The sequence below is a fragment of the Calypte anna genome, chromosome 1, assembly GCF_003957555.1.
Source record: "Calypte anna isolate BGI_N300 chromosome 1, bCalAnn1_v1.p, whole genome shotgun sequence".
In the NCBI taxonomy this organism is placed as follows: domain Eukaryota; kingdom Metazoa; phylum Chordata; class Aves; order Apodiformes; family Trochilidae; genus Calypte; species Calypte anna.
In genome coordinates, this window is record NC_044244.1 from 39152444 (window position 1) to 39179679 (window position 27236).

At 39.4% G+C, this 27236-nt stretch overlaps 1 protein-coding gene across 2 annotated transcripts in view; it reads left to right on the forward strand.

The window, feature by feature from the left end:
- Positions 1-24269, forward strand: part of WNT7B (Wnt family member 7B) — a 101492-nt gene extending 77223 nt beyond the window's left edge. For both annotated transcript variants that reach the window (XM_008504466.2, XM_008504465.2), the window contains exons 3-4: positions 12254-12525; positions 23776-24269. In XM_008504466.2, coding sequence (XP_008502688.1) covers positions 12254-12525; positions 23776-24255 — 752 coding nt within the window. In that variant the 3' untranslated portion in view covers positions 24256-24269. The remainder of the gene's footprint in view (positions 1-12253; positions 12526-23775) is intronic.
- Positions 24270-27236: the final 2967 nt, after the last annotated feature.

Here is a 27236-nt window from a genome sequence, read left to right on the forward strand (position 1 = left end):
GGGCTGGTTTGGGCTGGACTTTAAGCTAAAGCAAATGATGCACGGCACTTCTGCTACCATGAAAGATATTGAGGGAGTGATAACCTAAACATCCACATCAAAACTCATCCCACCTCACCTGTCAAGTCCTACCTTGCCAATAAGGCACCTGAGAAACACAGTAAAGCTCTTGCACCTACAGGACAAGCAGGGAGTCACCAGAGCTAGTACTAACATCATAAATTTGCATGTGGAATTTGACATATTGAGCTGGTCCTGTAAGCTGTCCTGCCAGTCATTAGAAGCCATGCCAGGAATTTATGTGAACAAAAGATTCTTGGGACAACCTCAGTGAACAACATGCAGAATTTACCCTCCAGGAGACAATCAGCGATTCTCAGCAAATGCAGTGAAAACCTCTCTGCTATGTCTCTTTGCAAAATTTTACAGAACAATGCAACATTCTGTTGCACTATTTGGTACAAATTATTTTTCCTTTTCTGTTAAGGTTAGGAAGTAATCTTTTGTCTATGCGTACATAGTTTTGAAGAATATCTTGAGGCCTCTTTGAAGAGCAGAGTCACTGGACAAGATGACAACACAACGATTTCTGTGAAGGGGTTGACCCAGGAACTTACGAGCTGTTTCCCCATCACCAGTACTCTGAAATACTTTTTTCAGAGCCTCCATCCTGCCTGTCACTGTTTGTGAGGTTGGGCAGTATGTCCTCTATATTCACTGCTATTATGACAAAAGGGTGTGTAGATCAAGGCATGCCTAGATGTCATTATTTCATAGCTCTTGGATGGCTGTTGTAATGAAAGCTACAATGTGACAGATGGTTATGCCATTTTATTTCTCTGGATTCAGATTGGAAATCTGACATGTTATATAAATAAATAGTTATTTATTACATCCTATCTAGACCAAGTAGATGCCTCATGTATGTGATTCATAATAAGTTACCACTGCTTTTCCTAAACCTTATTTTAGAAATGTCATGACAAAGTAGAATTAGTACTTTAATTTATATAAAATCATCCTAATTCTGTACTTGATAGAACTGAGTTAAATGATACTCTGAAAAAACCCTAGAAAAATACACAAGGAGAAGTCATATTATGTTCAGTAGAATATCTTTATCCTAATCAGTGAAACCAACAGTCATCTTCTGTCTTTTAATGTAATGAAATCTTTTTTCCTCAGGCAGAACATAAAACAGGATAATGGACTGATAGTGGAATATTTTAAGGGTGGGATCTCCTTTTCTAAAACCACCATATACCCTCAGCAATTACACTCAGATGAGTGCTGCCAGCATAGTTGGAAAGGCTCACTGTGCAGGGAAATCTGCCTTAACTCTCTGATGGGATAAGTTTAGTCTCTACTTTCCTTTGCATTTTCGATTCCCAGCTTTGGGGCTTCCCATGCAGCTTGATAGCTTCTAGAATGCTTTCTTTTTTTGGTGTCTGAGTCTGCCCCAGCCACATGGAAAATACTAAGTGGAAGAACATTTAAAAGACAGGCTTTAGATCCAACATCTCTTTGCAGCTTTAGCTTTAGGTGCCTAGCCCTTGCCCTATTGATGTAATTAATGTTGCACACTGTAAGCATTGGCATCTCATCTGAAAACAGTGCCTCTTTCCTCCAAAATGTCTTGGGCTAGGCTTCCTTGCTCCTTACTGCTCTTGCTTGGCATGTTTCCAAAAAGGAGTTTCTAGATTAATACATACATATATATATATTTATAATTGTGTTGCTAACATAAAAAGTGAGTGTGAGGAAAAAGTCTAGAACCTACTTAAAGCTGTACATCTTACTAGTAGTCAAGAAATGTCATCAGCTCCAAATGGCGTCATGAAAACATTTTGAACATCTCTCTGAAACACAAATGAATGCAATCTCAGCAAGACTCCTGGAAAGACACTTAAATTCGTTGTTTTTTCAAGTTAGAAGTAAAGAAAGATTGTGAATCTAATGCTATGCAGGTATGGCATGCGAGGAGCTATGAGCGCAGAACATTAGGAGTGGACTCTAAGTGTCGTGTAGTTCTTTGGCAGGTGTGGTGATGCTGAGCACTCCTGGGTCCAGAGCTCTTTATATCTCTGGCACAAGGTGACCAGTTCAACACTGTGCTAGAACAGTATGTGGAAGAGCAGAGGAGCCCCAATCCCAGGAGCTGCTCGTTCTTGCTTGGAGCTTTCCTGTGGTGCCATGCAGCAGCATGGACATCCTGTCTAAAAAAAGGGGTTGAATTTGTGTTTCAGTTGTTGGTTAATAAGTCTACAGCTAAATTTCTCTGTGGTCTCCCCACAGAAAAAATCCATCAAGAGGACAATTTGATCTCTTACAGGTCCTTCTGTTGTATGGATAAGTGTCCTAAACTCCTTGCGCCTCTGTGAAGGAGAGTCAATAGTGTATCCCTTCTCTTGCCTTCTCCAGCTGAAGGACATGGTTTATTCAGGCAGGAACTGCCTGTTGCATAAAAAGATTTGTGCCTAACATCAATTATATTGGTAAATCTGCAAGTCAATAAATATAGTGAAGTGGGTTTTGTCCACTAATTGGCCCTGCACAATACATTGAGATAACATTAATGGTTTGAATAAACTGCCTCAAGAAATTCTGAAGCAAGAGCTGGAATTTCACTTGTAATATACACAGATATTTGCCCTCACAGACACCCAACCTGAGACACTCTGGTATGCCCAGGTACAGGAGCTTAGTGCTTACAACTACTTATAATTCAGTGAACCCTTTAAAAGGTGTTATTATTCAACAAGTTTCTACAGCAAAGTGCAGGTGTGCACAGTGATTTACCAAAGAACACAGACATGACCACTGCCCTCAGGGACTTGTTAGCTAGGTTTGAAGTGACATATGATAATACAGGAAAAGATGACTTCATGCAAATGGCAGTGCAGATTTATTTTTAAAGAGATGTTCTTCAAGACAGCGTAGTTGTCTCAGGCCACTGAAATGAATTAAGTGAGTTAATTAAAATACTGACCCAGCAGAGAGTCCACTGAGAAGGTGTGATTCTGCAGGACAATGACTTTTTAATATTCATGAGCATGGTAGTAGGAACGACCAACTATTTTTGAAATTGGATCTGTAGCAAAGTCAAATATAATCACAGAATCATAGACTAATTTAGATTGGAAGGATTGTCTAGGAGACAATATCCATTTTGAAACACTAAAGGTTCAAGCTTAACCAAGCAACACACCTGAAAATCCCAATGACTAAAATAGTTTGGAAGCAACCTGTCTTTTTTTTTTTTTTAACTTTACTACATTGATCATGATGTTGACTTGAAAACAAATTGTGGTAGTACTGCCTTCCACTTCCCTGGCAGGTTCAGAGGGGAGGTTTGTTTTCTGATGGTTTTGTTGGTTTTCTGTTTTTTGATTGTGTGTGGGCTTTTCGTTTGTTTGCTTGTTTGTTTGTTGTGGTTTGGTTTGGGTTTGGTTTGGGTTTTTTTGTTGGTTTTTTTTGGGGGGTTTTTTATGCTCCGGCAAGCATATTTTCTATTTCTCATATCAGAGAGGACAACATTTCCCTTACTGAGCACTACACACGTATCTAAGAAAACTGTAACAGGCCATACCATCCTACAAGGACACTAACAAGGGGAAACAAAACAAAACAAGAAAAAGAAAAATATGTGCCCAGATAGCTATAGGTTTTCTTCCCATTTCCAGAAAAATATTGTTTTTATTTCTCCCTGTGTAATGCCCTTAAAAATGGAGACCATCCTGCACTGGCAATCCCTACACATGAGAACTGTTATCATGCATACACTGAGCTGACTGAATCATTATAACAACATCTGGTTCCTCATAGCCACATTTAATGTAAGGATGTCAACATACTTTAGGGCCCAGTTTCTCTGAGATGCCTTCAGGAGTCAATGCTTTGTGACAAGGGATGTAAAGAACTCTTTAAAAACACAGTATGCTTCAAGATGTCTCCAGCTGAGCTTTCACATATTACGATATATCAAACCATTACTCATCACTGAAAAGGAAAAGCACCAAACATTCAGCAGGGCATCATTAAGTCCCACAATTAGGCATCAGTAGGTCCAGAGGAGAACACAGGCAGGAGACAAACTCTCTGCTCCAGCCATCGCTTCCCACATCCTACTTTGACAGTATTAGCAGTAGCATTGTGAAAACACAGCCAGCTGTGACAATGCACAGGCTTTTCTCAATGGTACAGTGTATCTGGGAACTACCCCCTCGTGCTTTGAGCACTGTGTATTTCTCAAGCCATGCTCTTGTGCATTCTATAAATGAGTGCTTAGCACCATGTTCTGATTAAGCCTTGACAAAAACAAGCAGTGGAGCTTTTGGATCCAAACTGAAAATCCTGATTTTCTTTAAGAATGAGATGCATATTGTTTGTTAGGGTTGAGTTAGTAAGAAATACTTGCTAAAACAATACAGTTTTAGAGGGGAGAGCCCAAAATTTCATAGTTCTCTGGGCACTTCTAACCATCCTTTCAAAAATCACAGCTGACTTACTAACAGGAGCTGTCCCAGAAAATTCCACTAGGCACAAACTGCCAGAACACAACAAAATTATGTCAAAAACACAACAGAATTATGCTCACTTTGGAACAGAAATGTTGACTATTGTTTAGGGTTTCCAGGAGGTTAACTGAATGTTTAGGGGGTCAATTAAGTAAAAGACCCTGTAAATTGTTGGAAGCCTCATTAGAGAAACCACTGTGGAAATTACCACCAAGCCTTTAGAAAGTAGCCATGAAATTGGAAAAATGCTTGAAAAAATGTGAAAAGCAGAGGCATAGTAAATAGCTCTCTTTAATAGAGATGGTTCAAAAGTATATAAATAGTGACAGCAAGGAGCTGTAAAAAGGCAAGTGTGAAATGAATCTGGCTCATGTCCAGCCCATTCTAAAAGAAAATTCTAAAAGAAAACCAACATGGACAACAGAAAACAATCCAGTTGACAGATTGCTTCTAGACTGATGGATAAAATTCTGGCACCTCCAACTGTAAGAACTTAGTGGGAGTCTAGAGATGGAAAATGTTGAATGAGAGAAGAATCAGTAAGTGTACCATTATGTCATAGCACTACCCGTTCTCAGTTTTGAAATCTGTAGTGTTCTGTCCCAACAAAATGCCATCAGAAATAGACATCATGAGCAGTCTAGCAAGAAGGCATGGAAATCATGTCCAACTCTTGCTCTAACTTCATCTGGATGAAGCAAAACAAGGCAATTGTAATTAGACTGTAGTAGAAAAAATACCAAACTGTTTTAGAGAGGACATCAGAAATTAATAAATGTGCTAAATAGAACATTACCCAACAGGACCATCAGAAGACTCCATTAGATTTGACCAGAAAGTCCTGCCACAGTAACAGGTATTCAGTCTGCACTAGGTTCATGAACCAGAAGCACTTCTGAGCCCAGGTGCTACAAGAGGAACCTCATGACCGTGGATGATTGTATCTGGGTTGATTTTTTATCAGTAGGCTGCACAGTAATCATTCAGTCAGTACTTTGTCAGTGTGTTAGATGAAGAAAAAGCTGATCCATTACTCAGTGGAGTGAACCCCCAAGGAGAGCATAAACCAAGGACAATGTCAAGAAGACCAGAAGGTTGTAGATGTCAAGAAGGTCGTAGAACTAATGTAATCAACAGAGAAATACCATCCTAACATTAGGTAGAGGGAAATGTTTGTTCAGGTTGAATGCTTCCCAGTTAGCTGTCTCTCATCTCAGAACATCTAATGAAAACATTTTAGAGCTGTTAGTCCTGAGAGCCATTAGTGCTGAAAAGTTGTGGAGAACTCCAATTAAGAAGAGATGAAAAGACAAATGTGTTGCCTTTGTCTAAGAGAAAAAAAAAAAAAAGAAAAAAAGAAAAGGAAAAAAAAAGAAAAGAATTATAGGAACAAGGAACAATCAGCTTAAATTCAGTAAATGAAAAAAATATGGGAACAAAAACCCATTTATGAGCTTATAACTGAGAACAAGGAGATGAATAACAGTCAGTAAGGATCTGACAAGAACAACTCATGTTAAACCAATCTAATTTCCTCCGCTTGCCACCCAGGGCCTCGGAGTCAGGGAAGAAGCAGTTTATACCATGTATATTGGACTTAAATGAAGCTTTTGACACTGCTTTATATGAATTTCTCATAAGAAAACTAAGGAAAAGCTAACCATACCATCTGGAAATCATACTTGGAGGTTTGCTACCAAAATGGAAGGATGCACTAAATGACTTTCCTTTGTGATCTGTGCTCAATCTGGTATGAGTCAGTACCGTACTCTTGGCTTGACCAGTGCTCTTGACTTGACCAAGCTATGAAGCTGTGAACAAATAATGAAATAATGTCAGGCTGGGATGTTCTGCAAAGGAGAAATTTAGGTCAAAATTTAAAAATAGAGAAATGGCCTGGAAAAGAGGAAAAAAGAGAACATTTTAAAAAAAAAAAAAAAAAAAAAGGATCCAAATCAGAAAGATAAATACATGGGGATCTATACGTGGGAATAAACCGGCTGCACAAATGCAAGATGGGGAACATCTGGTGTGACAGCAGATGCAGAAGAGGACTGCTGAGTAAGAGTCAAAAATGTCCTGCTGCTGTGAAAACACCATAGCACCCTGCTGGTATGAGGAAACAGGAGTGCAGCATATGAGTTGCATGAAGTGTTCCTCCTGCCCAGGCAGGCAAGGCCTCAGCTGGAGCACCCTGTCACTTCCCTAGCATTGCACTGCAAGGCACAGGCCAGCCCCTTGGGAGAGCAGGGGAATGATGAGAGCTCCTGAAGCTGCTTTGGCATGAGCTGAGGATGGAACACCTCTAGAAAGGGGTGAAAGTCTTTTAATATTTAAAGGCTGCTGCTAGGAGAAGGGAGTACTTTGTTCTTAGCATCTGTAGAGAAAGATGCAGTGGGTTTGTGTTCAGAAAGACAGTTTCAGGTTAATATTAGCGAAATGTGTACCAGTAAGGGTCCTGAGGCACTGGAATAGACTGTGGAAACCCTGGAATAGACTGGAATAGACTGTGGAGATCTTTAAGAACAGGATAAATAAAAAGCTGTTGCGATGGACACCTGGGTTACTGGCCTATGACAGTGTTGAGGAATGGACTAGGGACCCTCCTGAGGTACCTGTCAGCCTTGCCTTTCTGCAGTGTTTTTTCTGCTTATACAACGTTCAGTAGTCTGTAGTTCTGACAGGCAGCCACAGGTATAGTAAATTAGAGGGATAGAGAAATTAAACCAGTCCCTGTTTTCAGATAATAAACCAAAAAGCCCAAAATGAATTACACTAAAAATGCAATTAGAGGAAAGATCTGCTCCAGACGGTGAGAAAATGCTCACTGACTTGGATTGCCCTTGGGCTGAACCCAAACAGAAGAGTCTGTACTATTTTCCTTGAGAATTGGTAATGAGTGTGTTGCATAAAATACTAAATTACAAAGGAACTAAACTTTTCTGTTAAAGTCTTCATCCAGCCCCACTTAGGGTGCTGTTGTCTGGGTTTTAGTTTGCTCACCCAGATGTATCTATTGTGTTTTGCCCATAAACAATGACTCAATATGGCCTCAGCTTTCACTTGCAAAAGATGACTTGTTGAAAAGGAGGAGTTTGGCAAAAAAAAAAATTAAACTTCTGCCATGGTTCATTTCTTTTTACCACTGTGCATATTGTATTGTGTCATATAATCAATCTGGTGTCTTGTGGAAGTACATGGGGAATTTGTTTTGTTTAACAGCAGTGTGCAATATTTTCTTCTGTCATTGTTGATCCAAGATTTAGCAAATGACTGGATAAACAGGGTATATTCTATAGTTTCACATTTCAAGTGAAATTGCAGTTGTAATAGCTGACATAGCTATTGTAATAGCTGCCACTGACAGTGGCAGTCATTCATCTAGCTGCTGACTAAAGACATTTTGGAATGATGGGTGAAATAGCAATATTCTCAGCTAGTTAATCAGAAAAATAGATGTCCTGCTAATAACCGTAAAACAGCTAAGTCTTTAACTCTGCACTCACAACTGAATGTTCAAAATATGTGTTTAGCACATATGATTCTCAGCTGATTGTGGTTCCTAATGAAAATACACTGCTGAACATGTGCGTATTATGGAGTAGTGAGCTATAGACACTGTGGAACTTGTAGTAATTTCCACATCAGACTGTGATAAGTTGAGTACTCAGTAAATAGTCTAAAACTTAGGCACAGATGACATCTAAATTAGAGGTAAAGTACAGGCTGCTTCACAACTTTGACAACAGATAAAAGGCTCCTTTCACCCTATCTGCAAAAAATCCCTCATTTTAGGAAGCAATACAGGCAGTATCTATTTGTTTGAGCAGGAATTGGCTACACTGCTAGGTATCAGAGCACTTTTGCAAATGAACTCAAGCAAATGGCAGCAACTCAGCTCAGCAGACCCCAGGCCAGACTCTCATGGCCTGGCAGATCACAAGCAGTGATCTTCAGCACTTCCACCAAAGGGAAAAGGCTTAGTTTCAATTAGTAGTGATCTGAGTAGTCTCCTGGAGTTACCAGGTCAGGCTGTTATTAGATCAGACAGATTAACATTTATATTAGTCATTAAAACATTCATTCTGTGTTTTGGGCATTAAGTCGGAACTGTCGTCTTTGACACCAAGGCAGGCATTGTTAAGAGGGAAATGGATGAATCCATGAGTCACACCAAAAAGTTTCTTTTCCACTAAAATAATATTGTGACGGAATTATTCTGCCTACATGACAGAAAACATTAAAAATCAACCAAAATTTTTCTTCTAAGGCACAGATAGTGAGCATATATAGTCCCAAATAATTAAGTGACCAGGATAAGCACTGGAAAAAGAAAAATCTAGCTTCAAAGTTGGGTTAAATCTGCTATTTATAATCTTCCCCCATTTCACTGATGTGTCTGGAAAGACCTCTCTGTTTTGTTGCAGAACAGGAGCATTTTTGAAATCTCAGAAAATTCCATAAAATGACATTATTATTCTTCATTCAGGTATCACAGCAATCATTACTTAAATATTTTTAGCTGCCTAACAAAGGCTTGCTTAGAACTGATTCCAAGTGATGACATGTTAATGGAAAGCTTTGTGTACAGCAGACACATTATTTGAGCACAGAGGTTCCCTTCCCTCCCCCATCAGCAATTTGTGATAGATTCTACTGATCCTAGGACTTTAGAGAACTGCTGAGGTAATGCTAACACTGAAGTTCAAAGGAAGTTTTGGAACATCCTCTAGCTAAAAAACAAACAAAAAAAACCCCATGCCCATCCCAAAAAGCTAAATTCCTAGCAGGTCAACTTAACTTGCAAGAGCACTCTGATTTTCAAGTCAGATTTTATTTCTGAGCTCTTCATATGCTAGAGCTGCATTCAAACAGAAGAATAATCTCTCTAGAGATTCAATACGGTTTCCATTTGGTATTATCCTTTGAGTTGAGATAATTCCCTCTCTCAAGTGGGTGAAGGAAAGATATGTTCCTCTGTTCCTGAAAGTAATCAGCAGTATAATGGAAGCAAAAGGCAGATAAAGACAGGATATTCTTTAGTTTTACAAAACTGATCAAGTGAAGTGCTGTGTGAAAACTCACAGACAAGACACAGATGCAGTGGCCATGATAAACTTCCTTATCTTCTACTCTGGATACATGTGGAATATATTGAGCTTAAATATAACATGTAAGCTCTCTCTGGTTAATCTCTGAGTAAATCTACTTAACTGTAGCTCACAGCTGCTTTGTTCCCTGACAGGAGTATGTTTCGCTTTGTTAATAAGCATTTCTACATGTGTTTCCAAGGTGTTTGAACTAAAAAATTTCCTGGATCTGATTTGCACTCTCATTTACTCTCAACCTGAAGAGGAAGAAGAATAGGTCTATATATGTAGTTTCTCATATATCTCATACTTCCAGTCTTTCAATTTTTATATTAAGAATAGATTGTTTTGAAAGAAGATGAAGAAAAAAAATGTGCAAGTCAACAGGATACCTTTTAAAACACAGATCTCAGCTTTGACTTCAGCTGGCGGGTGAAGAGAGGAGTTAATATCAATATTCACTTTTAGAGAACACACTAGGAACTAGAGAGGTTCTCAGACTTTTTTGGATGGCTATCAACCCTCAGAATTTATTGCAGACCACCAGACATCGTTATCATCAAACTTTTAATTGAAAACACTATTAAAAACAGTGTTTAATATGGCTCTGCAGATTAGCTGTGAACCCTTTACTGTAGCCTCCTGGACCACCAGTGTTCTGCAGACCACGATTTGGGAACCACTGAACCAGACTACACACATCGTACACCCCAACAAAACACTTCTGTGTCTGAAAGCAAAGTCACTCCTTCTGTTGCACAATGTGATCAATGCACAACTCAGTTTAACCTTCTCGGTACTTGAGGAGCACAGCACCCTTTTATTTTTCTCTTATTATATATTCCTTTTTATTGCTTTGGAGAAACACATAAATGGTACCAAAAAAACAGCTTATGATTATTTCTTGTAGGATCTTTCTCCTGTCTGGCAGTGGTGTAACCTTTCAGGAAGATAGCCATGAAAATAAGGAATATAAACCATAAAAATCTCCACATGGAGCACTGGTCATTCCAGAGTAGTTATGATATCTGTGAATCCTAAAATAAAAAAAATAAAAATAGCTTTTGAACTTTTGGGGATTTTTTTCTCCTCTGGAAACCTTTTTTTTTTTCCCCCTGTTCTTCCCAAATCCATGAATGACGTCAAAGCTCTGTGTGTGGTCATTAAAGCTTTTCAGCTACTTTCTGCAAATTCATTGCAGTTATTCTTTGGCTGCAGTATTACAAGTTTGTCTGGTTTTCTCCAGATAAACACACAGAAGAAAATTATGATAGTGCTGAGAAGGCAACTTGTAGCGAAATATTATAAATACGAACAACAAAACAGCAAGGACCCTGATACATCACTACAATACATCAATGAGAGAGTGCGGTCTCCCAAAACAGCAGGAATGGGCTATAGCATCCCTTTTGAATGTCCTACTTTTTTATCTCCTTACTTATGTGCATCCCACAGGCAACTCAGACAACCTGTATCTAGTAAAGAAAGGGAGTTTATTTGCCTCTTTTCATATACTCAATTTTAACAGCTATAACTTGGAATTGGGAATGAGCAACCTTGGCAACAAGTGGTATCATAATGAAAAAAAAAAGAAGGACTTTCTTCTAAAAATACTTTTTTTAATAAGCAAATCTATTGTTCCATGATGGTATCTTCCTTGTTTTGGAGAAGAAATAATGGCCTGAAGTTGTGCCAGGGGAGGCTTAGGTTGGATATCAGGAAGCACTTCCTGATGGAGAGGGTGATCAGGTATTGGAATGGGCTCCCCAGGGGAGTGGTTGAGTCACTGTTCCTGATGGTGTTTAAGGATAGAGTGGATGTGGCTCTAAGTGGTATAACCAGTGTGGTCATAGGCTGGACTTGATGATCTTAGACATCTTTTCCAGCCTCAATAATTCTGTGATTCCGTAATGTTGCCACAGCACTTCCATGCTCCCTGTGTGTTCCATAGCCAAGCTAATGTGGAGGGTTGAGAGAGAAGAGGTGGAAAAGGGTCATTCCAGAGAAACTATTGTGCAAGAGATGTCAGCAAGGGGAAGAAGTAGCCTCTCCTTTACCTTGAAACACTATAAAAACCAGAAACCTACATAGATCTTGCCTCGGCAGGCCTCTTCTGTAATATTTTAAGTTCAGGATCACTAGTGGGTGCTACTGGAGAATTTATAATGGTGGATTAATAATCTTTCCCATTTCTGTCCTAGCTCTTGCACGTCTGAAAGGGTCTGGTATTTCTTAGGCTGTCTGAACACTTCTCTTTTTTCTTGCATTGCCAGTGGTTAGAGGTAACTATTGTTTTCCAATAGCCAGTGCTTATTATTCCTCTGAAATGAAGTACAGCTTGTGAACATGACTAGACTGTGAAAACAAATTGTGTTGCCTCACCTCACCACTGCCCAGACTCAGATTGTCCTCTGGTGAAGAGGATTAGAAGGGGCTGTCGTAAGGCTGGTGCTCACCTGAGGTAATGAGTCCCAGCTGAGCTAAGCATTTTAAATACACCTGTAATTCTGTAAGAATTACCCACTACAAGCAATGCCCTTCTTGCATTTCTGCCTGACACTGTTGCTGTAGGTCATGTGTGTACTTTCTTGAGTAAGTAAGTGCTGCCTTTCTGCCGACCCATCAGCTTTTGGCTTCTCTCCACAGGAAGCAGGGAGGCTGCGTTCACCTATGCCATTACTGCTGCGGGGGTTGCGCACGCTGTCACGGCCGCCTGCAGCCAGGGCAACCTCAGCAATTGTGGCTGTGACCGAGAGAAACAGGGCTACTACAACCAGGAGGAGGGCTGGAAGTGGGGAGGCTGCTCTGCGGATATCAGATACGGCATTGAGTTCTCCCGGAGGTTTGTTGATGCCCGAGAAATCAAAAAGAATGCACGGAGGCTGATGAACTTGCACAACAATGAGGCTGGAAGAAAGGTATTCCAGAAAGGATGAGGGATGGGGAAATGTGTGCGCTGGAGGAAGGGGGGAGGCTGGCTTGGTGGCAGGAGGTGTTCCCCGAGAACTTACCTCTCTCTCTGCTGTTACCTCACACCGATCAAGTTAACCGATGGCATCTAATGTTTCCATTTTATTGCTGCTTCCTTTTATTCAAAGCTGGCTGTATTTTATAGATGCTCCTCCAGCTTCCTAAGCCTTCTCTCCAGTCCCACTGATGATAGAGAGGCCTTTGCTGAAGCTGTTTGGCATAAGAGTAAATCTTTGCTTTTCATCTCCTGTGCAAAAATCTAGCCAGAGGTGTCAGGCCTTCTGATGGGACCAGACTGACTGTCTGCATGGCTGAACTCCCACAGCACTTGCAGCTATTTATTCCATCCCAAAACAAAACTATTATTTGACCACAGCTCTAATGAAATGCACTCTTCATAGCAAAGGTGCAATTGTCCATTTTGCACTGGTGGGCCACAAACATCTGCCCAGGTGTCACTTAGGAAGAACAGTTTTATGCCAACGGCCATGAATGGTTACTTGTAAAGAAAACAAGGAGTATCATAGAGCTATGCTATTTATCTGCATTGACTAACAATCTTCATAGCTCTCAAAGCTTGCCTTTTAAAAAGTAAAAATCTTTATAAATATGTACCTACTCAGTAGAAACCTTACCATACCCATCATAGTGTTTTCACCCAGGTAAAAAAATTCTGCTTCTACTCTCCAGTGTTTTTAGGAGACTCCAATATACCACTCCTCCATGCTAACCCTCCAAAGTTAGACTGAAATTTTCTCTAAAACAGTGTGTGCTTTCAGTTCTACACCAAGCACTAGCTGCTGAGGTGGGCAGAGATGGTTGAACTGGTGTTGACAGAAGCAGTACAATTATCCCACTGGATAATGCTTATTAACACCCAGTCCATGCAACAACACCTCTCAGGGACTGCTGCTGGTTGTGTGCTGAAGCTGGAGGTGGTGTGTAGATAGTTATCCATTGGGATGAAAGTACTAAATAAATTCAATATGGTGAAAGAGACCAGTTATGGGGGCATAATCTGAAGTGTGGAAACAGGATTGATACTTGACTAATACATGTTACTGAGGTCTCCAGCTGACTGAAGAGTCAGGCAGAAAAGCATTCCTAAGAGTGGCACATCTTTTTATTTCCCCCAAACTTGCTGCCACAGGTGTAAGAGCACTCATGAGTTGCTCTTGGAAGACCAGCAGCTTTGAAGACCATCTCCAGGTCTGATCACTTCTCTTGGCCTGGGTATTTGGATGCAAAAGAAGCTGAAAGCCACATGTTAAACTTGCAAAAAAAGTGTTTATTACTGTGAGATGTATTTATCATCCCTGTTTAAATAGGTAACCTGCTGAGGTGGGCACTGTGACACCCCCACAGAGCTGGTGATGCATGTCCTATTTTGAACAAGTCACAGGCCAGATGTGAAAAAAGGGCAAAAGAGCAAAAGCAGATGCATAGACAGAGAATAGTGAAATTCCTCACCTGAGGACAGAAGATGGCTCAATATCTGAGATATGTAACTGATCCCAGTTCCTACCACTAGACCACAATGCTGATTCTTATTATGTATATTCTTACTCTTCATCAGAATTTCATAAGAAGGGGGACATAAGCAAACCAAAGAAATCTGTGTTTTTACAGATATTTCTAGTAGCAGCATTCATGAATTTCATTTACATTCCTAAGAACTTTAATTTTTGCAAATGTTCTTGAAAAAACAAATTATAACATTCACTTTAATGTTTATAAGACGGAAGTGAAAAAGCTTGTAAATATTGACAACATTTTTTTCCCCCAACTACAGGTTTTTTATAAATAGTATTTTGGAATTTACTCACTTTCTTGTTGGTGGCATTTTTCAGTATTTATCTATTAATTTTAATTGTTAATGGGTCATATCACCCTCAAAAGCTAAGGACAACTGAAAGGATTAAGTGAGGGGTTTTGTTTTTAAGCATAATCAAATTCCGAGGAATGCACTCATATAAATGATGGATCATGTATAGAAATAATGTTGGTACTATGAGGTATACTCCCATCAAATGAGTATACAGATTTGCACAGGATATAATACCTGGTGATTTTGGTTTGTCTAAGGTCATCTGCTTCTTCTATAAATTAGACTTTCTGAATTTGAGACTGATCAAAACTTAAGGCTAGAACAAAAATATGGGAACTAGGATATGTTTTCTTTGGTTTCTGGGTCAAACCATTATAGAAGCAGCTATAGAGTTTTGTGCAATTTCAGTGTGAATTCTTAAGTCCCTTCTGAGAAACCAGACAAACTTGAGCTGACCCACGTTCACCTGAAATTTGGCAGTTTTGGTGATCCTGAGTAAATTTGGATTGGATTGTGAGACTAAAAAAAAATCAGAAACCAGGAGATTTTATATATTCTAATTATATTTATATATTTTTATATATAGAATTTATATATTCTTATATACTTCGCCTGGTCCTTATTCATACTTAAGTCAGAAATAACTGCAATTACCTCTGGACATTTGCTGAAGCACAATGCTGAACCACCACCTTCCTCCTTTTCTCTTCCAAAAATCTCACAACAAAGCTTGTACCTTTCTGGGTAAGATTCTGTCAGTACCATCCTGCTGATCTGCATATCTTTACATTTGGAAACAATTTGAAGCCAAGCTTCTGGTTCATGACTATTTTTATTAAGGACCAAAGTCCAGATATTTTTCTGAATAGATAAAGGTAAGAAGGAGACCATAGGCAACTCACGTTTTTTACTTTTTTTTTTTAGCCTCTCTGTTCCCTTCTAAGTCTTCTAATAACCCTTAAGGTCTTAGAGTGGGAGTGTCAAGATAAGATGTTTTTCAGCTTTCTACAGAGATTCTGCCAACCATTAATGTTTTCTAGTTACAGTTCAATCTTATCAAAACTAGGACAGGGGTAAAAAAAAAAAATTCAGCCACTTGATTATATGAACATCAGTCCATTTCCCAATGACTTATATTTCACAGCACTTTCACTATTTAACCCCCCCATATTTACATCAACAATGGCACTGCTCACAGTTCTTATTCTCTCCAGGCTCAGCCCATACTGAAATGGCTTTTTGAGTTAGGTGAGAACAATACTTAACCAATAAGTGCTCTCTTCATTTTAGTCTTCTCTTTAAATCCCAGAGCCTCCTAATACAGAAAAAAAGAAGAAAAAAGGATGCAAAGAGCTCATAACTCCACCTACAGTTATTTCCAACTTGATCTGAAGTCAGTGGAAGGGCCTTGATGACCTCACTAGACCGCTAAGAGATGCCCAGAAGATCATTCCTAGGATCATTATCCTAGACTCTAACCAGATGTCTTGCCCTAGAGTACTTTGGATGCTCTCTTATACCATCACATGGACTTTTTTGATGTCCTGAGGCAGTAACTTGCCCATCCTCCATCTTTCCCATCACTTGTCCCAGATGTGTGTGAAGTATTTGTAACTATAGCAGTGACTATTCTGTTTTCCCCTCATAGGGATGTACTCAAAAGCTGGCCTGCTGGTATTTCACTGTTGTTAAAAATAGAGCCCTAAAGAATTTAACTTTGAAGAAAAAACAGTGCAGTCTATAAATAATAGTACAAACTTTGCAAAGAGATGCGGAGAGGGGAAATAGTTCTGTGGACTCTTTAACTTAAGTCTGGGGCTGAAGTGCTCAGCACAACATGGTGATGAAGTACCTCCTTGAAAAAAAATATCATATTTAGGCTTTTCAGGGAATTTTTGATTACTCCAAAAAGAATGAAGCCCCTAATTGCCCTACACTGCATTCCTTAATTGCTCTGCATCACATTTCTAAGAGCAATTGCATTTCTGAGCAAATTTGTGAAGTTTGTAATAAATTTGTAATGAATTGCACCAGAAGTTTCCCATAAAATGGTAATGAATATCACCAAAATAATAAACTTGACACTGGTGCCATTTGGTAGGAATAAAAGCTGAGTGGTTCCTGGTGACATGAGGCTGGTAGAGGTTTTACTCTTTGGGGCAAAAGGACACTGTGCTGGTAAGAGAGTGTAGTAGCTAATTTGAAATGGCCTCCATGCATCAGGAGGGAAAGTGCAAGTGTGATACAGGAAAAAATACCCACAAAGGAAGACCAGTGTAAGTCTAATGCAAATGTTTCTGAAAGAATGGCTGGTTGCAAATCTGGGTGATTACAGAGATCTGTGGGCAAAACTTTGATAGAATAATGAAAAATTAAATACCAACAAAACCAAGTAAGCTTTGATGCTGTTTTATGAGACAGCTTTCTACCACGTATTTTTAGAAACAAGTATCTTTATTCTGGGATAAATGAACTTAGAAAGAGTAACATCTGGGAAAGCATGCCATTAATCTTAACTTTTTGTTGAAAGCTTCAAAACAATGACCAGCTGTCATGGGGAATCTCAGTTATAAATATGGGTTTTTCTGTTTGTTTGTTTTTAAGGAGGGGGAGCGAAAAGAACAAGATGACAAATTGGTAGCAGATCACAGCTTTACCAAAAGGAAGAAAAGACAGTTTATCAATCAATTAGGCTCTTAAGATAGACAATGACTGTGGTTATGTGGAGAAAAAGCTGGACTATTTTTTTCTTTTCCAGAAACACACCCACTACATTGACTGCCAGAAACTCAGCCTGGTACCATCCCAATATTTATTCCTCTGTTGATGGGCTTTTTCTTGTTGGGTTTTTTTGAATGCCGAGGAGATGACAACATCTTATTTTACATTCAAAACAATAAGAGAGCGGGGCTGAAAAGAAAAAAAAAAAATCAGACTCTTTTCAGAAGAGATTATTCAATTACTTGGGACAACATTTCCATCTAAGCCATGGCTTGTTCTCACAGTTCTTGGAGCCACAGCACTGTGGTACTGGGAAGAGTTTTTGCTGACGTGCTTTAGTGGTAGAACAGCTAATAAGGCGATTTGTTGGTCACCATTCATTATATATATACACACACATACTCAGATGTATATAAGTAGGGGGTGTATGTGTGTGATTATGGATAATTATACAACACTTTTATGTGTTGTCTGTTCGTAAAATGTCAGAAAGTGTTAGCTTGGTTTGCCCCCCATGAAACATTTAAATGAATAAACTCACTTTCACAAGATGCAAACACAGTGTGCACTAGTAAGTAGCAAACTGCCCTCCTTGTCACCTAACAGGACTGAAGAATTAGAAGCAATCCCTAGAAAAAGACTGGATTAAATGCCCCAAAGTTTCAGTGGAGGCTGAACTAATTTTATGCTCCTATAAGTTTAAAATATTCTTCAAAATGTGACTTTGTTTCCTAAGTAATTTCAGTGATCTGAATAACTTTCCAGGTTTTACACCCCTGATTCCACCATTTCTTGAGACTTTCACTGTACATCCCTTGCAAGAACACTCATGCAAGAAAAAGCTTCCAATAGTTGTGCCTGATGGCATACTTTTTGCTTTCCCACTTAAGTTGATTTGCAGACAGATATAAATCCAATTTCAAAAAGTTTGGTGTTACAGCTTGGGTGGGTTGGATGGATAACTAGTGCTTATCCATATGTCCTGAATATGCAAGCTTTGGCTCAAAATCTCATGAGGATAGTTCTCCTGCTTCCAGTTGGGCTGGATTTACTAGCCTGTTTTTTTCTTCCAGAAACACACCCTTAACACTGACTGCCAGAAGCTACATCTGGTACTATCCTGCTTTTGAACATTTTGCTTTAAAATTAGAGGGGGGGAAATAGCCAAATATTTTAGGATTTGCTAAATGTTTTTTCTTTTCTTTCTAGAAACATGCATGCCCATGCATACCATGCAATGAATGCAAGATAGATATCATCCATCTAGTAAAATGCTACTGCAAACCTCCCCAAGCTGACATGTCTGTATTCCTTGACTGAATAGAAAGTAATGAAATGTTTTCATCCTTTTAAGATGATATTAAAAATTTTACCTTTCAGCTTGACAGCAAATTCCATAGAAAAGGGAGTTCAATCAATTGCACTCAGTTTGGGGATGACTTCAAGGCTGATTCTCAAGACTTTTGCTTTTTGCAGCATTTCACTGTAGGGATAAATTTCAGAAAGTTTTAACCAATTGCAGCAGGTTTTTGCTTAATCTTAGAAGCTATTTTCTCTTCTTCTGGAAAGCAGAGACGATCTTCAGTACAGGAAGGAGTTTCACCTGATGGGCAGCAAGTCTCAAAATCCCTTATTTTCCTGATAGCCATGAGAACTTGGGTAAAGAGAGCAGTGGGCTTCCTAAGGTTTTTCTTGCATTCAGCAGGGATACTATGGAAGTGGGTGCCTTACCTAGGGAGGCAGGTGAAGGGCAGGAAGAGATGAATTGATTCCTCTCAGTGTGTCAGGGTGTCCCCAGTCTTGCTGAGCTGTGTCTGGTGCCAGGGGAAAGGTATCTCATGCTGTAGCTGGATATTAACCACTGCAGAGCAGAGGCTCCCTTCTCCCATCGAACTAAGTAATAAGAAAAATAGGGAAGTGAAGACAGAGGGAGTAAGCACAGTAATTCAGTTCCTCATCTTCCATCTCACAGGGTATAAATACTGTTTTGGTGCTCAATGGAGCAGGGATAAAAATATGCACCTGAAGCACCTGTATTCCTCTTCTGTTTGCTCCATGTCTTCTCTTCACAGGGCTGGAAACAAAGTGAGGAGACATGGCTTGAACTGCTCAGTTTTGGGCTCTGTGATCTGCTATTAATGTAGAATATTTTCAGGACATTTGTATCAGAGGAACAACATTATTCCCTACTAATATTAGTTATGCCCCTGGTTATCTGAGTTCAAAAACAAACCTAGCTTAAATTTCCCAGCTGGATCCATGAAATCAGCATTTTGGCTGCAGTGGTGAGCCCAGGCTGCACTGGGTTAGCCAGTGCCCACACACCATCAGCAAGCCATGGGCTCTTGTGGCTGCAGCAGTTCAAGTATCAAAAGAGTGGTGACACAAGGTGACCAGGATCCATCTCTTTTGGTACTGATATTACCCAAAAGTTGATCACTTTCATATTTGATGGGGGGAAACTCTAAAGTCTTCTATTTCTTTTTGATGCTGCAGTCAAAAAGTAACATGGATTTTGTTACATTTAACATCTGGTCCAAAAATGTGCATTTCCACTAAGGAAAACACAAACCAGAAAAGGCGAGCCAAAACAAACACACACAAAATGTTACTATTGTTTTTCCATATTTTATCCAGATAGGGTTTTTAATATGTTCAGAAACTGTATCTGATGTTATGCAGTTGGGTCTAGATATGGAATTTGAAAAAAATGGATTTCTTCTCATGCATATAATTTAGTTTTATTTCAGTTTTTGCAAGTCCTTTCCTACTTAACTGGCAGCAGATAACCCTCAGATTGCATTTTCGGTGTATGATTTATATAGGTATAAAAATATGTGGGATAAGAAAGCTTTAACATTGTATTTCACAATTCATTTAGCAAAGTAGCAGTAGTTAGAGAATTTTACTTGGCAAGAGGATGCTGGGGTGGGAGTGGGTCCGTATGTGGAAAAGAGACCTAAGGAATGTTCCTACGATTAGTCTGAGGCAGCACAGTCCAACGATGGGAATTTGCTCTGGGAGGTAGATCTTGCTGTAAACTGTTCAAGATTAGATAGGAGGCAGTGACATATGACAAATGAAACTGCTGAGAGAGTGGGTCATACAAGCTAATGATTTTCAGTCTTTAATCAGGCACCTAGTTTGGCATAGGGTATTAGATCTGAGTAAATAAGGCTCAGGGTCAGAGCTTTGATGGGAATTTTGCTAGGAAGACTGAGCTGAAGGGACATTTAGGAAGAAAAAACATCAGTTGCTCTTCATCCACAGCATTGAGCAAACATGGTCAAATCCTGTCACCCTTGGCAGGTCTGGTGGCACCTTGATAGCAAGTGGGAAGCTGGTTGAGATACCAGGCAGACAGACATCCCTCTGGGAAAGCCAGAGTGTGCTGGCTTCTCAGCAAAGCTGAATGCTCTTCAGCATCTGGGTGGAAAAAATAATCTTGCTTAGAATCTGCTTAGTTTGGGCCTTGTATTCCCTGACCTCCAAGTTTTTGGGCACAATTCTATACCCACAGCTGACTGTGGGCACACAAATTATAGCATTCAGGAATTTAACTACCTGATGATTGGGCCTGCATTCAGTGTAGTAACCCCAAGCATTCCAAATTCATGAGAGAAGCCTCCAAAAAAATAAAAAAACCTGTGAGATTGGCTTCAGGATCATGAATTAATACTTTTTGAAACTTCTGCTTTTTTGAGCCTGTGTGGCTTGCGTCTGCAAGTTCTTCCACCATCGTAAACAGTGGGAACCTTTGAAAAAATACAGCAGTGAAATCAGATTTCTGCACAGCAAAATGGCTCAAGAAACTGTATCTTCAGACAGGCAACTAAAAAAAATACAGAAAGAAAAGAAATCAGGACTGAGGATAAAAAGCTGCTGCATAAGATTGTATTACAGAGGGTGTCAGGCAGGGATGTATATAATGGCAGCAGCTCAACCAAATGCATACACAAACATATATACACACACACATACAAATATAAATATATATATACAAAGGTATCACTTAAGACATCAGAATGGGTGATATCTTTGTCCTTCAGGAACAATGTCACTTGTTGTAACAGGAAATCACATCAATGACAGAGATGGAGGCTACTTGGGACAGTGTCCAGGGCATTAAGCCTCATCAAGAATAAGAAGCCTCAACAAGCTCTACCTCCTGCCACTCTAAGCAAGTTTCTGGCTTGAATTTTTCAATCAAAAAATAGACATCACAATCACTTGCAGAACCTGAAAAAAATGCTTTCTAAATCACAAGCCTGCTCTTCACCAAGATTTACTACTTGGGAAGAAGAGGAGCAGATCCATCCCATTGGTAATGCTTTCCTGGGAATTCTAAGATCCTATAGTGCCTTGTAGTGAATGTGTAGACAAGGCTGTCTCCATCCACATTTTGTCATGAATTTTGCTGCAGTGTTTGTGGCAGCAACTGTTCATTGATCTGTGGTTAAAAGAGAGAGCTGTAGAAATGGGCTTGTTAAAAATAAATCTAATTATTTCAGCAACATTAAGCAAAAAATATCTAATTTGTGTATATATACCTATACATGGCCCTATATACATGTAAGTTTCTACGTCTACATGCATGTGCATCTAAATGTTGATATTTTAAGCCAGATTTATGGAACAAGATCAGAATCTTGTTTGGGGTTCTTTGAAAAAAAAATCAAATCCATCTACACTGGCATGTAGAGACAGAGGAATCAGACCCTGAGAGACCCTGGAGCATTCATAAGGCATCCCTCTACTTGCTGCAGCTGCCACAGCAGAAGGCATCAAGTTTCCTAGATTCTTGTTTTTCTGTAAAGAAGAAAGGAAGGTGATACAATTTGTTGGACAGCAGTAGCTTCTCCAGTGTCCACAAGAAGCAGCTCATCATAAACTCACTCGTTTTCTTTTTAGAGTAGTTGTAGCTATAGTAGCTTCTTCTCTAATCCAGTAAACCCTCTTGAAAATCCCCTCTTGTGCCTCTGAAAAGCTAATTTGACCTTGACTTGGGCAAAGCCAGTGGTTCCATAAGGTCTAAGGTATTTTTGAATAGGATGCTCAGCTGTCTTGTACTTCCTACTATATGTTGGCAAAGGGGAATCAAAACCAAATATTCTCTTTAATATTGAAACCCCAGAAATTTGGGGAAAAAACAAAACATACAATTTAAGTGAAACTCAAACAACTCAGGAGGGTGCCCTCTATTTGCAGGGATAACCAGATCCGTACAGCTTTTATTTAAGGCCAGTTTCTTAAGCAGTAAGCATTTTTTATTTCCCTTCTACTTCATTATGCCATTGTACTCAGATTTCGACCCTTTTATCCTTTGCCCATTTCAGTCATGTTCTGGGATCTGCAACGAAACCACTACAGGAGATGGTCTGCAGCATCAGTAATGCTTTAAGACAAGCTCAGTAGCTCATATTTCTTTGTTAGCATCACATTGCAAAGGGGAAATATCAGTTTGCTTTGTTCTGGGGCCTTGATCTTCATGAGCTAACGATGACTGTGGGTGCAATTGTGGTCAGGCTTAAGTGGTAGCATGAGGGCAGAAAAACAGAGGTACTTTCATGAAGCTGGTTTCCTCTCCACCATGCACATGGAGTGGGTGGGCATCTGCTTGCCTTCCCCTGGGAATACACCCATGCCCAGGGACAGAGGCATGGCCCAGCCATGGAAAAGCTTGGATGCTGGGGAGGTTGGGAGCAGAGCATGAGCCCAAAGACCCAATTTGGGCCCATTGTAGGGGCCATCTGATGCTGGATTAACCTCCTCCAGGTTAACCTCCTCTAGCAATAGCAATAATTAATACTCCCACTTCTCCTTAGCTGATAGCTTAGCAGAACCCTCCTGTGGATTTTATCTCCTCTAATGTGGCACAATTGTTGCCCTGGTGCAAAAATGCATTTGTGGCTGAACATTTGTTTGATATTTGGGCTGGATACTGCAAGGAGAGCTGCTTTTAAAGGGAATAGTGTGCTTTCTGAAATAACTAGCAGGTACACTGGCATTTCCACTGCCAGTATGGGTGAAATTCTTAATCACGGAGTGAACATGAATGCCTATTCAGCAACACAGTATATATTGGTCCAGTATAAACCTGGTTAAAATTTTTTAAACGTTACTTGAAGCAATTAAGATTAAATATTCTGAATCTCAAGCCACTTTTTTTCTTGTTTTTTTCTAGTTTCATGAAAGTGTTTTAAAGTTGCTGGACTCCCATTAATTACTTTGTCTCTAAAGATGTGTCTTTTTATAGTAAATTTAATGAAAATAAATAATTCCCAATACTTAGAACCAGAATGGTGGATTCCCCTAAACTGGACAGTTTTAAGACTTAGCTTGACAGACTGATGGGCCATCTCATTTAATTATTACCTAAAAAGGTTGGACCAGATGATTCTTGAGGTCCCTTGCAACCTGGCATTCTATAAATCCAAGATGACAAAATGCTGTGTTTCCAAGCAACTGCCATGAAAAGCAGAACTTGTCACAAGCCTTCTGCTGGGAGGTGAGAATATTTATGAGAATGCATTTGAAAAATTTCAAACAGCAGTAAAGAATTTTTGTATGAATTAAACAGACTGATATTTAGGCAAGCTTGCAGTAGCATTTTCCTGCAGTAACAATATGCAAATGTCTGTTCACATAGGTTCTGGAAGAGAGAATGAAATTGGAGTGCAAGTGCCATGGAGTTTCAGGTTCCTGTACAACTAAGACCTGCTGGACCACGCTTCCTAAATTCAGAGAGATTGGATATATTTTGAAAGAGAAATACAATGCTGCAGTGCAGGTGGAGGTGGTACGAGCCAGCAGACTAAGACAGCCGACCTTCCTGAAGATCAAGCAGATTAAGAGCTACCAGAAACCCATGGAAACGGATTTAGTGTATATTGAAAAGTCACCCAACTACTGTGAGGAAGATGCTTCCACGGGGAGCGTCGGTACCCAGGGACGACTCTGCAACCGCACCTCTCCCAACGCGGATGGGTGCGACATGATGTGCTGTGGAAGAGGGTACAACACACACCAGTACACCAAGGTGTGGCAATGCAATTGCAAATTCCACTGGTGCTGCTTTGTGAAGTGCAACACGTGTAGCGAGCGGACAGAGGTGTTCACCTGCAAATAATGGCATCACGTGCAAACGAACAGAACAAATCGCCACGAGTGAAGAAAGTGGAGTACAACAAAAGACGACAGCATCATTTTGCACATCTAATCTTCTTCGGGAAAAAACAAAACACAAAACAAAAGCGAACAAACAACAAAACAAAAAGCAAAACGCAACCAACACCACAACAACCAATCCCTCCCCATGACTTACACTTCTAAGGATGGTACATTTTGGCTGGGTGGCTGTTGCAACTTCTTTGGAAACAAGGGCAACAGGATTAAGGTGATGTTGACAACCACATTATGCTTTCTCTCTCTTTTGTTTTTACTTTTTTTTTACAGTCTGGGTGTTGTAAAGTTCTCCTAGTAAGTGTTTTAAGTTATACATATCAGAGAGGCTGATTGCATTGCAGCTCCTGTGAAATCTAAAAGAAAAAGACACTTTCTCCTATTTTGCGACAACAAAAACACCAAGACCTGTGCAAATAAAGACTTTTTTTTTTTTTTTTTTTTTTTTTTTTTTTTGTGTGTGTGTGTGTGTGGAAATTAAATCTTCACTGACTACAACACAGCAGTCTTGCTGCAAATAAATTTTTAAGAGAGCAGGTAGAAATAAAACAACTGGTAGACAAATCTATGATGGAAATACTCCACTATCAGTTTGGAAAAAATAACATTCACAAAATTACATCAGCTGCCAGTGACACTGGAACTCTTTGAATGAACATTGAAAATAATTATTTATGTTTTTAATAGTATCAAAAAATCCTAAGCACTAACGGGTAGCTATGACTTAATTCTGTACTAAATGTAAACTTATTAGAACTCTGACTTTATGATTTTTGTATTTGGTTCTCCCTAAGTTCTTCAATGCTACTGATCTGTTGTCACTCCACTATTAGAGCGAGTTCAATTACTGTAGACCTTAAGCAATTACCAGAACTGAGAAAAAAGATCACGCAAAACTGTGGTTACAAATGCTTGATAAAGACTTTTCCTGCTTGCCTCCTGAATAAGAATGACTCTTTTTAGACTCAGGCTTGAGGCATGGAGCACCTGCCCTCAGCTCCTCGTAGTGAGTTTTAGGGTACAAAGACATACAAAGACATGTCAACTATCAAAGCTTTTGCTTTGCTGTCAAATGCACTGGCAGGATCTTCCAAGCTTTCCATTTTGCCTTCAGTGGTTGAAAGTTAATACTAGCAACATTTTTAAATAACTTATGCTCAGTATGAACTGAGAAGATAATAAAAATGTGGTAGCTGAGCTCTAGGTTGCTCCAACCTGTGAGTTGTTGTGGTTTCATGAGCATAAGAAAACTAAAATTTGGGTTAGTCTGTGTTGTCATTATTCAAAGGCTGGCAATAATGTACTCCCTGGTAAAGAAATGAAAGTTAAGAAAGAAGCTGACATTTCACACCAGCACTCAATTATCATTTCACACACCTTTTCCCTATGAGAGATTTTAAACAAAATCCTCAGATATTTTACTACTGTAAAATCTAGTGTTTTTAAGCCCAAGAGCCAGATATGCTTGCCATAACACAGCACATTTAATCACAAAAATGTTTGCTTTTTGCAAGGGTCCCTGACTGATTTTCTGAAAACTTGGATTGAAAGTTTCCCAGCGTCTGCGCATCTTCAATTTCAGCTTTTGTTTCATTTTATTACTTTTTATTGAGGGGCTGCAGAGCCATGAGCCCACCCCACCTGACATGGGAGCACTTGTCATGCCATGTGGTGCTCTTGGGGCAAGGAGCTGGTGGAGCTACCGCCCCACCAGCTCCAAGGGTGGATATGTGAATGAGCCAGGATTACCTCCATATTTTATGGATCTGTATTATCAAAAGTAACTCATCACCTGGGGACCTTCATTTCTACACTCATGAGGACCTGCCTTTCTGGCCCCAAGCACTTACTCCCTGAAAATCAGACCCTTTTGATGAGTCTCTTATGCAGCAATCCAAAATTGAAGAGCTTTTTTGTTGTTGTTGTTGTGGCTGCTGTTGGTTTCTAAATACCAGCCTGGGTGTGAAAGAGTGCAACTCCACAGAAGTCAACAAGGGCTCCCAAAAACACTAGAGGCACTCCATATAATTTAAAGTCCCTTTGATTCATGGGTATTGTTGTTGAATAATAGTGATATACTGTACTTTCACTACATTCTTGACAGGAAGCAAATAAAGCTCCCAAGCACAGTAATGCACAGTCTTATGGTACTAGATACTGTAAATATATTAGAATAGTATTTGTTAAGTACAATTGAGGAATCCAATTAAGTTATATTATTGTATATCGTTTAAATGTCTATAGAGTATTTTAAATTATTGTGAACTACACTGCGTTGGAAAAGAAAAAAAAAAAGGTTATATATTATAACACCAACCACTCAGAAAAGTGGACCAAAGTGACACTTTCTCTCTCTCTTTTTTTTTTTTTTTTTTTAATACGCCTATTTCAAATAGCTCTGTCATCTACCTTAATACCATTTTGACAGTCCAATGATTGGATTAGCTGTCTAGAATATAATGTTTCAAAGCATCCTGTAAAAGCTTCACTCGTGTGGGGGTGCAGCATTCCGAAAGGTACTGTAGGACACTAAGCAGGGGCTGACCATAAAGAAGCATGGACTTTGAACTATATCCCAGGGAAAAGCAATTTTGGTCAGAAAATACTATTACTACTTATGTACTGAAACATCCCCCCAAAAAGGTGACCTTTCAATAGAGTTGTCTATGAATGGAAGTGGGTTACAGACAACTTTCATTTTTTAAAAATGTAGTTTGATATCAAAGACCTGTGACAATAGAGGTTTGAAATCAACCAGGAACACAACGGGGTTTAACCATACCTTAGCCATGACAAAACTCAAAATACTGTATGTTATTAAAGAATTTAAGAGTAAAGATCCATTTGTTTACTATGTTACTGTTCTATGGCAAGCAGAAAACAAAAGATGAAATGTGTTTCCATTAAAAAATTTTCCCCCTTCTAGCT